Source organism: Bos javanicus, chromosome 11 (assembly GCF_032452875.1).
Source record: "Bos javanicus breed banteng chromosome 11, ARS-OSU_banteng_1.0, whole genome shotgun sequence".
In the NCBI taxonomy this organism is placed as follows: domain Eukaryota; kingdom Metazoa; phylum Chordata; class Mammalia; order Artiodactyla; family Bovidae; genus Bos; species Bos javanicus.
The window spans coordinates 106,095,637-106,109,030 of record NC_083878.1 but is presented as its reverse complement, the minus strand read 5'-3'; the positions used below and the strand labels follow the sequence as shown (position 1 = coordinate 106,109,030).

Genomic DNA, 13,394 nt, shown 5'->3' with positions numbered 1-13,394 from the left:
CGGGCAGGGGGCTTGACCAGGACCCAGGGTCAGCAGGCGGGCCGGAGGTGGGGGAGACGGGAGGGGGCCTGCTGTGGGGATCCCGACCCCCACGGGGCCCGCGGCGGGAGGGGGAGGGCGACCCCCAGAGCGGGCGCCAGGCCCGCGGCGGATCGAGGGGCGGCAGAGAGACTGGCCCCGCCCCGCGGACCCCGCGCGGGTCCCCAGACGGGGGGTGGCGCTGCGGGCGCCGCGCGCACTGCGGTCCCCGCGCCTCCGCCGCAGAACGCGCCACGCTCCGCACGCACCTGCCGCCGCCGCCGCGCCGAGCCCCGCGCCCGCGCCCCACGCCCCCGGGAGCCGCCGCGGCCCGGCCATCGCCCGAGGTAGCCGCCGGAGCCTCCGGAGCCGCCGAGCCAAGGCTCGGGCGCCGCATCCAGGCCTGCCTTTGAGACAACCTCTGCGGAGGCGGCGGCGCGCGGCCCGGCCCGGGGACGCCAGGCTGGGGCAGGTGAGTGCGGGCGGGGCGGGACAGCGCGGGGTCTTCGCTCGCCTGCCCCCACTTCTGGGCAGAGGTCGGGCCTCGGGCGCGAGGGGCTGCGGAAGGGGCTGGGTTCCGAGTCTGGCGAGGGTCGGGGTCAGAGGTCGGGCGCCCGGTCTTTTGTGCAGGGTGAGGGTGGGCCCAGGTGCTGACCTCACGGCGTCTCTCACCTGCAGCTCCGGCCCAGCCCCGGCCTCTCCTGTGCTTCCGCCGCCAACCCCGAGCTTGCCGCCCGGGTCCTTTGGCGGCCAGCGCTCAGGCTAGCTGCCTTCCCTGGGCGCCCTGTCCTGGAGCCATGGGGCCCACCTAGCCCCTGCCTGCCCGGATGTCCGGGCCCCGGGACGGCTGATCTCGGCTGCAGGGGGACCTCCTGCAACGCCCCCTGGCCAGCCTCAGAGGCCAGAGACCCTGGGTGAGCCCCTGGGCCCGACCTCTGGCCCAGGGCAGCAGCCCACACCCCCGTGCCCCTCTCCTCCTCCCCCGCCCCTTCCTCCTCCCCCGCGCACCGGACCTGAGAAGCCACTGTGGCCTCTGGGGGGGGCCCTTCCCCCCAAGCTTTTGCCCGCCTCCCCCAGGAGTCCACAGGGCAACCAGGATGCTGTCCCCTCACTGCCCCCCCGGCCCCACCCAACGCCCCCCCCTACCCGAGCACCCAGTCTGACTGGAGACAGCCGGATGCCGGCTGACCCAGGGCCCGAGGTGGGCGGTGGCTGGCCAGGCTTCCTCATGTCCTGCCTGAAGGGCCCCCATGTCATCCTCAAGATGGAGGCCATGAAGATGGTCCACCCTGAGAAGTTCCCTGAGCTGCAGGCGGCCACCCCCTGCTTCCCACCTGCGCCCCGGCCCGCCCCGGCTATGGCACCCAAGCGAGCCTGGCCCTCAGACACAGAGATCATCGTCAACCAGGCCTGTGGGGGGGACATGCCCGCCCTGGAAGGGGCACCCTGCACCCCGCCTCTGCCACGGCGGCCCCGCAAGGGCAGCGCTGAGCTGGGCTTCCCCCGGGTGGCGCCGGCGGACGAGGTCATCGTGAACCAGTACGTGATCCGGCCCGGCCCTGCGGCCCCGGGGGCCCCTGCGGCAGCGGTGGCCGCGGCTGCCGGGGAGCCTCTGGAGTGCCCGACGTGCGGGCACACGTACAACGCCACGCAGAGGCGGCCCCGCGTGCTGTCCTGCTTGCACTCCGTGTGTGAGCAGTGCCTGCAGATTCTCTACGAGTCCTGCCCCAAGTACAAGTTCATCTCTTGTCCCACCTGCCGCCGTGAGACTGTGCTCTTCACTGACTACGGCCTGGCTGCGCTGGCTATCAACACGTCCATCCTGAGCCGCCTGCCACCCGAGGCGCTGACCGCCCCGTCGGGTGGCCAGTGGGGTGGCGAGCCCGAGGGCAGCTGCTACCAGACCTTCCGGCAGTACTGCGGGGCTGCGTGCACGTGCCACGCGCGGAACCCGCTGTCTGCCTGCTCCATCATGTAGCGCCCGCCCGCCCGCCTGCCCACCGGTCTCTGCTCCCTGCTGCTTCAGGGATCTGGCCCTGCCCTGTTGCCCGCTAGCCCCTTGCCCACCACAGCTTCTGGCCCCACCCATGTGGCATTGTCGCTGCAGCCAGCTCTGCCATTAAAACTCTTTGCCAAAGCCTGCACCTCGTGCCCTGCACCGAAGCTGAGGCCTGCTCACGGCCCGGGCCGGGGGGAGTGGGCACCCAGAGCGGCAGCCCTGGTGGGGTCCAGGCTGAGGAGCCAGAGCGAAGCTGGATACTTGGGGTCAGCCTGCTCTGCTCAGTGGGGGCCAGGCGGGGCCTGTGTGTGCGTGTGTGTGCACCTGCGTGAGCCACCTGCGTGCTCCGGGCAGGACTGTGGGAGCAGCTGGGCAGAGCAGAGCTGGCTGGCAAAGGGAGGGACCTTCTCTGTGCTGGCCACTGGGTGTGAGCGCAGCGGGGACACGAGGCAGCCCACCTGAGCCGCGGAGCCCGCCTGACTCCCTGAGGCGCTGTGGGCACAGCCCTGGGGCCCGTCTGAGCTGGGGCTGGGACGAAGGCTGGCCGCAACCACAGTGGGGTACAGGGCCTGAGGGCCTCCTGTCCGGTACTGGACGACTGCATTTGGAGAAGGAACTGTCGCCCAGCTGGTGCAGGTAGGGGAGAGGGGAGGGCGACGCAGAAACGACAGCATGGGTAGCACTCCCTGTTTATTGAGAGCTGCCCCTTGTACTGACGAGCCCGCAAGGCGGGGCTGTGACAGTGTCCGTCAGGTGCAGGCTGTGGGCTTGGAGGGGTGCTGCAGCACGGTCGGGAGGACAGGGCCTGGTTGGCAGGCTCGGAGGGGCGCTACGGAGCAGTCGGGAGGACGGGGCCCGGTTGGCAGGCTTGGAGAGGCGCTGCGGAGCGGTCGGGAGGACGGGGCCCGGTTGGCAGGCTCGGAGGGGCGCTGCGGAGCAGTCGGGAGGACGGGGCCCGGTTGGCAGTCTCGGAGGGGTGCTGCGGAATGGTCGGGAGGACGGGGCCCGGTTGGCAGTCTCGGAGGGGTGCTGTGGCGCGGTCGGGAGGACGGGGCCGGGTTGGCAGGCTCGGAGGGGTGCTGTGGCGCGGTCGGGAGGACGGGGCCCGGTTGGCAGTCTCGGAGGGGTGCTGCGGAGTGGTCGGGAGGACGGGGCCCTGTTGGCAGGCTCGGAGGAGCGCTGCGGAGCGGTCGGGAGGACGGGGCCCGGTTGGCAGTCTCTGGCTCCTGGACCCAGTGGGGCCCTGGGCCCTTGAGGTGGAGGGGCATGTGCTGACACCCAGCCTGCTCGGGGCCGCTGGGCTCCTGACAGCCCAGGTGAGGTGGCCCTTTGTGAGCTGGGCCTGTGCAGCAGGGGCCCCCCGGGCTGCCTGACCTTCAGGGAACACTCAGGTCCATGGCGCCCCCTCCTGCAGACCAGCCGGGTGGGAGGCCCAGCAGTGGGGTGGGGCCTGTCCATCGAGGGGCTCTCGGAGCCCTGGCCATGGACCTCCTCCAGTGCTGTGCTGCACACCGGTGGCTCGTGTCTGGGCAGTAGGCGTCTCAGGCTGGGTCAGAGGCTAAACGCAGGTTCTGGGGCGGCCCTGTCCAGGCCCCGGGATGAAGGCTAGCACCCTGGTCAGCCCTGGGTTCTTCAATCCTGGTCGTCGGGCCTCAGGGCAGGGTGCTGCCAGGGCCGCCGGCACCAAGGCTTCCTGTCAGTCGGCAGCCGCTGCCCCAGGCCCAGGCCCAGGACGTGCCGGCAGCAGGCACGTGGCCGTCAGCGACGGGAGCCGTCCAGCAGCACGAACAGCAGCCCCAGCAGCAAGAGCGGGGTGAAGACAAGCAGCAGGCCGAGCAGCTCAAGTGCCAGCAGGCTCAGCAGTGCCAGGCGGCGGGCACAGGGCCCGTGTCCCCGTAGGGCCCAGAGCCAGGCACCCAGGCAGGGCGGGCAGGGCAGGAAGGGCAGGCAGCCTCGGCCGCCCACGGCCTCTGGCAGGAAGCGCAGCTGGTAGCGGTGCTCCAGGGAGGCCCATGGCCCGCGGCCGTGGCGGGCAGGCAGGGGTGGGGTGGGGGGCACGGGGCGTGGGGGCCCGTCGGCCCGCAGCAGCTCCTCTTGCAGCCGGCAGATCTCCCACTCGAGCACGGGGGTCTTCTGGCGACACAGCGGGCAGCACACGCGGCCCAGGTCGCCGGGGGCAGCGCCCAGCAGCCGGTGCAGACAGCCCATGCAGAGGCCGTGGCCACAGTTCAGCAGGGCCAGGCGCTGCTGCCCCAGCCCATAGGGCTCCGTGCAGATGGGGCACTCCTCCGCCTCCTGCTGCGCCTCCTCGTCCTCTGTGCGGCTGGCCCAGGGCGGGGCCGCGGCCGGGGCCCCCAGCAGGGGCTCACTGTCCGGAGTCCTGGCACCCTGGGGCTTCCCAAGGGCCCCACTGCCCAACCCATCCTCTACCAGCACTTGGTGCAGTGGGTCCAAGTGCTCGGGGCCCAGAGACCGACTGGTGAACCCCGAGCCGCGGTCAGCAGGGCCACCAGCGGGGACCCCAGGGCACAGTTCAGGGGCGGTGCCTCCAGGGCAGGGGCTGGGATGGGTGGGTGGGGACCCCAGGGTGGCGGAGGGGTGGTTGAGGCCTTGAAGGTCAGCGTGGCCCTCCGCAGCCGGGGCAGGCTCTGGCACTGACCTTGCAGCAACCGCCGCCTCCTTCTGGCTCCGGGCCCCACTCGAGGAAACTTCACTTGAGTCCCCGTGCCCCTGCCAGCTCCCGGAGGCTCCTGGGCCCAGCGTGCCGTCCCCGACAGGATCTGCCCAAGCCCAGCCGCGGGCAAAGCAGTCCCTGTGTCAGCCAGAGACCGCCAGCTGGATTCCAGGCCGGGGCCTTGTGGGCAGGCCAGTCCAACTCCTCCAACAGGAATTCCCCTCCCAGGGGTGCGGATGCCACTCAGACCTCCCTCCCCACCAGTCTGAGCCACACCCCTTCCCTCCAACCCAGGCCACGCCCCCCCCTCCCTCCTGAGGGCCCTGGGCAGCTGTTCCCTGGGCTGGTAAGGGATGGTCAATGCCAGCCTGGCCGGGTGCTTTTCCTGCTTGGCCCTCAGGGCAAGAGCAGAGTCTGCACAAGGTGGGCAAACGGCTGGCACCCTCATCATCAGACTCAGGCACTGCAGTGTGGGCTGAGCCACGGTGCCTGTGCCCAGCAGAGCAGGCTATTCCATCCAGACCTGCTCTGGACCACCCACTGCCCGAGGCCCACTTCCGCACAAAGAAGAGCAGGCAGGAAGCGGCCACCAAGAGCCCGGCGTTTATTGCTGAGGCTTTCCTGGAGCTGAGAGGGCAGGTGTGTGCTGCTCATGGCGTCCTCCCTCTGCTGGGGTCTGTGCAGGAGAGTCGACCACCCTCCCAGCTGGTAGCAGACAGGGCGAGAGCCAACAACAGCCCCCAGAGAGCGTCGGGCAGGGTGGCTGTGGCCAACGGCAGGATGGCCCTTCAGGCCCACGTCTCAGTCTGGAAACGCAGTGTCCGCTGCAGCTGAGCGAGGTAGGCGGCCGCATCGGGGTCAGAGAGCCCGCCCTCCTCCCGGAAGATGGACAGCAGGGTGTCACACACATCGGCTGGCATGTACTTGGCGTTGCTGGAAGGGCAGGCGGGACAGCGCTCAGCACAGCCGGCGTCCCCATGGGCCCGTCCCTCCAACCACCCGCGGCCCAGGCTCACCCTGCCAGGTAGAAATGGGCGCCCCGGCCGTCCAGCAGCTCCCACACCAGCGGCCCGAGCGCCCGGAGCCGGTGCTGCACATACACCTTCTGCTCCTGCGGGGCAGCAGGCGGGAGGCACTCTGAGTCTGCACCCTGGGCGTCCCGCCCCGCACCCCTCCCCGCCCTTCCACACACACCTGCTCCCGGGAGAAGGCCGTGACCAGAGTCAGGCAGCCTCTCGCCTGCAGCTGCTCCCACTCGGCCTCCCAGTAGAAGTCCTGGTCCCGCCGGCGGCATCCAAAGAACAGCACATTTCCTGGGGGTGGGGGGGCAGGGAGCAGGGCCTGAGCCTGGGCCTGCACCCCTGGAGCTCAGCCGGCCGCCTCCCCGCCCCAGACTCTGCTCACCGGTCTCGCCCTGGGCCACTCGCTCCTGGATGGCTGCTCGGAAGGGGGCTACGCCAGTGCCGGGCCCCACCATGATCACAGGTACATCTGGCGTCTTTGGGAATGTCAGGCCCCCAGACCGCACCCACAGGGGCACCCGGACAGGTCCTATGGCGTGAGGGAGGCAGCTTGAAGAGGCTCGCAGGCCCAGGGCCCAACCCCCACCCCAAAGAGCCAGGGTCACCTTGCGCAGGGTCCAGGGACGCCAGCCAGCTGGAGCAGAGGCCACGGCGGGGCTCCCGGAGGCGGGTCTGGTACTGCACCACGGCCACCAGGATCTGCAGCCGCGAGGGGTGGGCCTGGGGAGGGGACAGTAGGCGCCCTGCCCCATGGGCCCCCCACCGCCTGGCCCCTTGTCCCCTTGCCCCCCACCCCACCGAGGCCAGCCCTCCTCTCTCACCCGCAGAGAGGAGGCGATGGAGAAGGCCCGGGGCCGGATCAGGGGCAGCAGGTCCAGCAGGTAGTCTGGGGGGACAGCAGCAGCTGTGTGGGGGAAGTCGCACAGCACCTGGGGGGACAGCGGCAGGGGAGCCGTGGCTGGCAGGGCCACACATGGCTGCAGCAAAGGGCCCAGGCCCGTTTGCCAGCCAATGCCCACCTCCAGGGCCGTCCCGTGGGGCCCAGGCCCTCCCCTGGCCCCTGCCTTCCCCCAGCCCCTGCCCACATCCTGGGCCATTCCGTGGGGCCCAGGTCCTCCCCCGGACCCTGCCCATCTCCAGGGCCGTCCTGTGGGGCCCAGGCTCTCTCCCGGCCCCTGCCCACCTCCAGGGCCATCCCGTGGGGCCCAGGCCCTCCCCTGGACCCTGGCCCCTGACCCCGGGTCCAGGTCCTCCCCCGGACCCTACCCCCAGCCTCTGCCTACCTCCAGGGCCGTCCTGCGGGGCCGGGTGCAGTACTCGCAAAGCTCCTCCTGGCCCCGTGCAGAGCCGAATTCCCGAAGCTTCTCCCGCTCCAGCTCGTGGGGGGAGAGACAGGCCAGAAGTTCAAAGAAGGAGCGGCGGGGGACACTGGCGATGTCCAGGTACTGGGACACGAGGCGCCGCACGGAGCAGGGCTGGGGCAGCCGCGTAGGGCAGGTGACACCTGCAGGGGATGGGACGCTGTTGGGGGCGGGGACGCGGGGACAGGGTGCCAGGGTGGGTGGGGGAGCGCACAGCGCGAGCACCGTGGCCTCCGGGGCTCACCTGGCTCCCGGGGCTGCAGTGTGAAGTGCTGCTCGGGGTCCAGGCCCAGCGCCTGGCAGAACTGCTGGACGTGGCTGGCCGTGTTCTCGGGCTGGATCAGCACCAGGTCACCAGCTGCAAAGCTGTGTGGGAGGGACAGCCAGGGCCTGGGGAGGGGCCCGCCTGCGGGGGGAGGACGCTGGGGGCTCTGGGAAGCTGCAGAAGAAGGAGGCGAGGGCCAGGGAAGCTAGGGGGCCCCTGGACGGAGGGGTCCTGCCTCCCCGGCTGTCATCCCCGCTCTCGGCCCTGACGTGCACCCACTTCGGGAGAAGAGCGGCTGAAACCTGGACCAGGGCTCCTGCGCAGCCCTGCCCCTATGGGCCCCCGGCGCCGACCCGCACCTGATCCCAGAGCCCGAGATGTCGAACTCAATCAGCCGAACATCCTGGAAGTGCGAGGGCCCCGTGACCCTCTGATTGCTGACCATGGGTGCCAGGAACGGCTGTAGCTCTGAAGGGGGTCCCTGAGGGTCTGTTCCGGCCGCACACAGCTCCTCCGGGCCTGAGCTGGGGGTGTCCTTGAGGAACTGCAGGGTGAACTTGGAGGGCCAACTGTGAAGGGCCGGACACTCGTCAGACTGCTGGCCAGGTCTGCTGTGTGGGTGGGTGCCACCCCAAGGCCACACTTACAGGACTCCAGGAGGGCTCAAGTCAAGGTTCAGAGGCACAGGGTGCGGCCCCAGCACCTTCTCCCACAGATCCTGCAGCCAGGGGTCGATGGCGGCGTCGGGCCTGCAGAATCAGGTACACACCCCTTTGGGGACCTGCTCCCAGCTGGACCCGCAGGAGGGCACCCCCAACCCCCAACCCACTCACCCCAGTTCGTGCTGGTCATCGCCCAGGCACATGGGCAGGAGGGCGCTGCCCCCGAGCTGCAGCAGCCGGCGGTGCAGCTTCTTGGCCACGAAGTTGAACCTACAGAGAAGACAGAGCTGGTGCTGGCCCTGGCCCTGCACAGGCGGGAGGTACACGCCCAGCGGGCTGCATGGGGTGAGGCTCCCAAGGCTCCAAAGGTTCCTTTGCTGGCTCCCTAAGGGACAGAAGGGTCTCTCACCTGCCCCGTGGGTGTGCCCAGCAGTGGGAACAGACGTCTACGTTTCACACTAAACAAAGCCCCCAGACCCTTCCCAGACGAGGGTCACAAGCCACCCACTTTCCGTCCTTTTCACCTGGACAACTCCAGACTTCAGGCTACATCTATACCCAGAGACCCCCTCCCTCAGCTCCGAGCTGCACAGTTAGGGGTTTTAATGTTGCAGGAGCCCCACGCCATGTGCACCCTTGAACACAAAGCCCTCGGTACTTCCCTGGGAAATAGTGCAAAGCGACAGCATTCTGCTCAGGACACAGACGTGCCGTGAAAACGGTGAATGAGAGCAAAGCGGAGGCAGGCAGCGGTGGCCACGGAACGGCTCCGGGGGCCGGGCCCTTTGCACCCTGCCTGCTCACACCTCCCGGTTCTCCGTGCTCATCGTAAGCTCGAACCCCTCCCCAAAGGCTGCTTATGAAGGCGGGCTGAGCCGGGCTCCCTTGTTGCCCTATGTTATGGGTTGACAGAGGACGCTGGCTCAGGCCCTGGGGTCTGGCTCTGGACACCAGTTCCTGCCTGGACCGTGTCTCAGGCGTGGCCCCAGCCAGGCCCCCCACCCCGGCTGCCCTGCCCACTTCTTGCATGAACCACCCTATCCTTCAAGCCCAGGGCTTCTGGCCATGGAGAAGCTGCCACCAAGGAGCATCTGTGGGGCCAGGAAGTGTGGCCAGGGCCATGGCCTCGAGGGGGTGCCCTGGGGGCTGGGTCACACATCCCTCTGTCAGGCCACTGTGTGCACGCGGGGGACAGGTCCACCCTCCCTTACTCACTTGGCGTAAGACGAGTCCCCGAGACCCAGCACAGCAAAGTCCATCTGACGGAGGGCAGTGGATGGCAGGCTCCTCCGGAAGATGAACCTCCAGAAACTCTGCAGCAGGAGAGGGGCGCTCAGAGCTTCTCCCGGCCACTGGGCCAGGCCTCCCCAGGGCTCAGGGCCTCTCCCGGCCACTGGGCCCGGGTCTCCCCAGGGCTCTGCTCTCCTAACACTTTTGTTATTACAAGTCCGCTTCTCGTTCTACTGTAGTAGTCAATGAGCTGGGAAAAGACAGAAAATGGTAAAGTGGAAGAAAGCTAGCCTGGCAGCAGTGCTGGAGCTGGGCTCCAGTGCTGCCCACAGAGTGGGGGGAGCCTGGCGGGGCTGTCACCAGCGGGCCATCTGCTGGCCACCCCTCTGCCCCCTAGTGTGCGGGCAGCACAGCCCTGGCAGCTCTCAGCCCCGCCTCGGGCCTCACGGCCACAAAGAGGCTCTGGGCCAGCACAGCAGACCCCGAGGCCCCTCTCTGTTCTGATTTCCCTACTCAGTGGAATCTTCCCTCCTGGGCTTGGAGCTACCGGCCATCAGGCTGCTCCGTGCCCGTCCCCTAACCCCACGGAGCCAGCCCACGTCCCACACCGTCCCCCTCCCCTGGTGCGCCCTCACCTACATGCGGCCACTCATCCCAGGTGGCCCCCGGGGCGGAGCCCGAGTCCCTCTCCTTCCCTGACCACAGGGTCACCACTGGGCAGCCTGTGCGGGAGCGCCTCCCATTCCAGGTCTTGGCCTGGCCTTCCCGCAGGCCCAGAGATGCTTCTGAGATCTCTTGCTTAGACCTTGTCTCCTAAAGGCTGTGGAAAGCCTCAAGGGTCCAGGGAAGATGCGATTCTCACTGCTGAGGTGTGAAGATGCTGGGCTTCCCCTTGCACCGCTGGCAGACAGTGGGGCACACTTCAGGTTGAAGCTGTCCTCTCCAAGCCCCTGAGAGTTTGCTCTGAGCTGGTCCAGCTGGGTGGTTGCTGCTGGGAAGCCGGTGTCCCTCTGTGGCCTGCTCTGATACCAGATGCCTGGGCGCTCTGCACGCCCAACAGTCGAAACCCACACAAGTCAGGCGTCAGTGGGAGCCCGGTTCACATCCTGCCAGCCCTTCCTGGGCACATGGTGGGCTTGTGGCTGGACACCCAGCCTTTAGGCCTGTTACACTTTCCATGGTGATTCTCTCACCGTTCTCCTTCCTGTTGCAAGGCTGCTGGGAAAATCTCGGTCTCCTGATGTCATCTTTCTTGTTCCCTAACTTTGTTATGGTTTCTGGGAGAATTTCTCAGCGTTGTCTTCTGATCTGGGATCATTTTACGGCGGTCTCCTCAGCTCGCGCTCTCCCAGGCTTTGCGTTTGTGGCCCCAGGGCACCAGGCTTGCCCGCCCGTCGCAGGTGGAGCTCTGCTCGCTCTGTCCCTCTGGTTCTGTGTGCTTGTCTTGGTCCCTGCCCTTCACAGGGCTCTCTCCTCGAACACGGTCATTTTTTGTGGTCTGTCTGTGCTTCAGAAGATGACAGGAAACCTCAAGTTCAGGCCTGTCACCAGTGCGTTTCTTGGCCAAGAGAGGGGGCGAGGCCCTGGCTGCCTGGAGGGGCCTGCCCAGCCGGCGTCCTTCAGCATGGTGACAAGGAGGCTGGGGTCTCCTGCTCCTGTTCTGTGCTGGGTTGGGAGGGCCCCATCCTGACTGCCTCCGCGGTGTCCATCCTGGCATCCGGCCCTCCGGTAACCTCCCTCATCCCGGTGTGACTCACCACGCTCACGCTGTTAGCTTTCGCTGCGAAGTCAGGACCTCTGCCCAGCTGACCCCATGGAGGTCTTTATCCCCGGCCCCTTCCACACCCTGGTCTCTGGCATCCACCACACACCTCCTGCCTTGATCTCCCCAGACCTGCCTCCTCTCCTGTGCCTCCTCCCGTGCTGGTATGCCCATTCCAAGCCTATTCTTCAGTCTTCTGCCTTTTGCACCTACCAGAATTTAAACAGGCCTGGGTTTCTCTGTCTCACAACCACTCTCCGTTTAACCCCTTCACCCCTCACAGCATAAGCGTTTTTGAGTTGTTTCACATGCAGACGTCCTTAAACGCTTCTGTGCCCGGGGTTGCCAGCCGTCCCTTTGCTGACCTTACTTCATTTCCTCGCAGCTTTGAGCACCAGAGACCATCCTCTGGACACAGTCACCCCTCTGCCCTCAGCCTTGGAGACGGCCCACTCCCTTCTCGATGCTGGGGCCACTTTCCTGCTCCTCACTGGTTTTTCTCCACCTTCCGCGCCTTTGTGTTTAAGGGCAGCCTGTCCTGGGGGAGGGAGGCACCTCCTTCCTCTCTCCTCCATATTTTGGCCACTGTGACATGTGCCTCCACTAAGGATCCTCACTGGAGCTCCAGGCCGACTGCGTGTCTCCACCTGGACAACGTCCGGGTACCTCACCCTCCCGATTCTCTTGCTTCTGTGCATGGAACCACCATCCATCCTAGTAGCTAGGCCCAAATCCCCATCTTAATTCTACCTTCTTTCTCATCTTTGAGATTCGATTGCACGATTCCATGTTCAACCAACTCTACCTTCTTAGCACCTCTGGAGGGCGTCTGCCCCACTCTGCTCTGCCACCAGCCTGCCCCAAGCCTCAGGCTCTCGGCTGCATTGTGCCCACCTCCCACCACCACCACTCCCATTCCTGCTGTCCTACAGCCTGCTCCCCCTGCAGAAAAGGGCTGGTTTTGCTAGAATACACATGTGACTGCATCACCCCATGGGTTCCATGGCCCTTTGTTTCAAATCCTTCTGCCTCCCCATGGCTGCTGACCTCTTTGGCATCCAACCTGGCTGCCTGCTCTTTTTCCCTCCAAGCCTGATTCATTCCTTGGTTTGACCATCCTGAACCGCGTTTGACTCTTCCACGGCTAGGCTCTTTTTCTCCTCTGCAGAGGCTGCTCCCTCTTGCCTGGTGCCTGGCTAGCCCCCACTTATCCTTCAAGACTTAGCCTAGCCTCTTTTCTTCCAGAAAGCTCTCTCTGAACCTCCAGATTGAGGGGGCAGCCCTTATTAACGCTCCCATTAACATCAACCACTCTTGCAGCATGCATTTTTTTTGGCATTGTAACTGCCCATTAAACTTTTGCTTTTTCTATGTTTTGAGTTTCACAAGAGTAGAAATGTGACTACTGGGCTCATAGCTGGATTCACAGCATTAAATTATGCTTGGAATACAATGTGTGCTCAAAAGATGGTCAAAGAATGGAAGAATGTTCCCTGAACGTGAGCTTTGAAATACACACAAGACCCATACCAGATTTATATATGGCCCTGGAAAAAACATGAAAAGTTAAAGCAGTGCAGAGTTTATTAGGAAGGACGCCCAGAGCCCCCGCTCCACCCAAAGATCTCCTCCCAAATCCACAGGAGAACAATTATTCACTGTGCTTCTCAAGTCTTTCCAGGCAACGAATACAGGGTGAGGGCCAAGGGCAGGGATCTGAGCTCCTGAGCACACTTCAGGTCAGCCTTACCTTCATGTTGTCCGGGGGGTCTCCTTGGCCTGTAGTTGCACAAACAAATATCACCAGGGGCTCATTAATCAGATTCACCTCAACAAAAAGACACATATGTAAGGCCTCGGGCTGTAATGGCCAGGCATCCTCCCAGCAGCCTGGCTCCCCGCCTTCTCTCAGAGGAATGGGGCAAAGGGACTCAGCGCTCGCGAGCGGCCGGCCGGCCTTCTCTTTCAGGCTCCCCGGCAACTGCTCCCCTGTCTCCATGCGCTAAACTGGCCGCTGCTCCCAAGCGTTCCCGGCCCCTAAATCTGCCGTAATGGAAGGGCCCGCTCTCAGACGAAACGCAGCCCCCTGGGGTCCAGCGCTTTGGGGGCCGGCGCCCCAAGCCCGCCGGGTACCCCCGCCGAGGTCCGAGGAGCCCTCACCACGGGGTAGGAGTCCAGGGCTTCCACTCGGCAGCTGAGCTGCCGGCGTCGGGCCTCGCGGCCCAGCCTCTCCGACACATCCTGGGCTGTGCCCGTTTGGCTGCCGAAGAGCACCAGGAGCCGTGCGCTCGGCATGGGCTGACCCCTGGGAACCCCGCGCTCCTGACGTGACCCGCCGCACTCGCCGCCAGCCCTGACCCCCGCGACAGGCTCCGACTTCCGGCTTCCGGCATCGGCCGGA

The 13,394-nt window shown here is 66.4% G+C and overlaps 2 protein-coding genes across 6 annotated transcripts; one reads left to right on the top strand and one right to left on the bottom strand.

Annotated features, from left to right (window-relative positions):
• The first annotated feature begins 773 nt into the window (after positions 1–773).
• Positions 774–2,160, top strand: RNF208 (ring finger protein 208). The gene has a single exon (XM_061434272.1). It carries the CDS (start codon positions 1,196–1,198, stop codon positions 1,994–1,996), a length of 801 nt encoding a protein of 266 aa, XP_061290256.1. The 5' UTR covers positions 774–1,195; the 3' UTR covers positions 1,997–2,160.
• Positions 2,161–2,694: 534 nt separating this feature from the next.
• On the bottom strand, positions 2,695–13,380 carry NDOR1 (NADPH dependent diflavin oxidoreductase 1). Of its 5 annotated transcripts, none has more exons than XM_061434266.1 (14): positions 13,154–13,380; positions 12,744–12,821; positions 9,217–9,314; positions 8,173–8,271; positions 7,987–8,088; positions 7,699–7,908; positions 7,319–7,440; positions 6,997–7,217; positions 6,535–6,642; positions 6,319–6,433; positions 6,096–6,242; positions 5,886–6,004; positions 5,708–5,802; positions 2,695–5,624 (listed from the first exon to the last, which is right to left on the bottom strand). In XM_061434266.1, exons 1-14 carry the CDS (start codon positions 13,286–13,288, stop codon positions 5,480–5,482), a joined length of 1,794 nt encoding a protein of 597 aa, XP_061290250.1. In that variant the 5' UTR covers positions 13,289–13,380; the 3' UTR covers positions 2,695–5,479. The 5 variants fall into 5 exon arrangements, with proteins under 5 accessions (XP_061290250.1, XP_061290252.1, XP_061290251.1 ...); XM_061434267.1 differs by having other exon boundaries at positions 5,282–5,624; positions 6,319–6,412; XM_061434270.1 differs by having other exon boundaries at positions 5,282–5,624; positions 12,744–12,772; positions 13,154–13,237.
• Positions 13,381–13,394: the final 14 nt, after the last annotated feature.

Coding starts and splice junctions, on each gene's coding strand:
- RNF208 (XM_061434272.1), top strand. CDS start 1,196: ATGCCGGCTGACCCAGGGCCCGAGGTGGGCGGTGGCTGGCCAGGCTTC.
- NDOR1 (XM_061434268.1), bottom strand. CDS start 12,992: ATGGAGACAGGGGAGCAGTTGCCGGGGAGCCTGAAAGAGAAGGCCGGC. Junction 9,315..12,743: donor ACCCCCCGGACAACATGAAG/GTAAGGCTGACC, acceptor CTCCTGCTGCAG/AGTTTCTGGAGGTTCATCTT. Junction 8,089..8,172: donor GATGACCAGCACGAACTGGG/GTGAGTGGGTTG, acceptor CTGATTCTGCAG/GCCCGACGCCGCCATCGACC.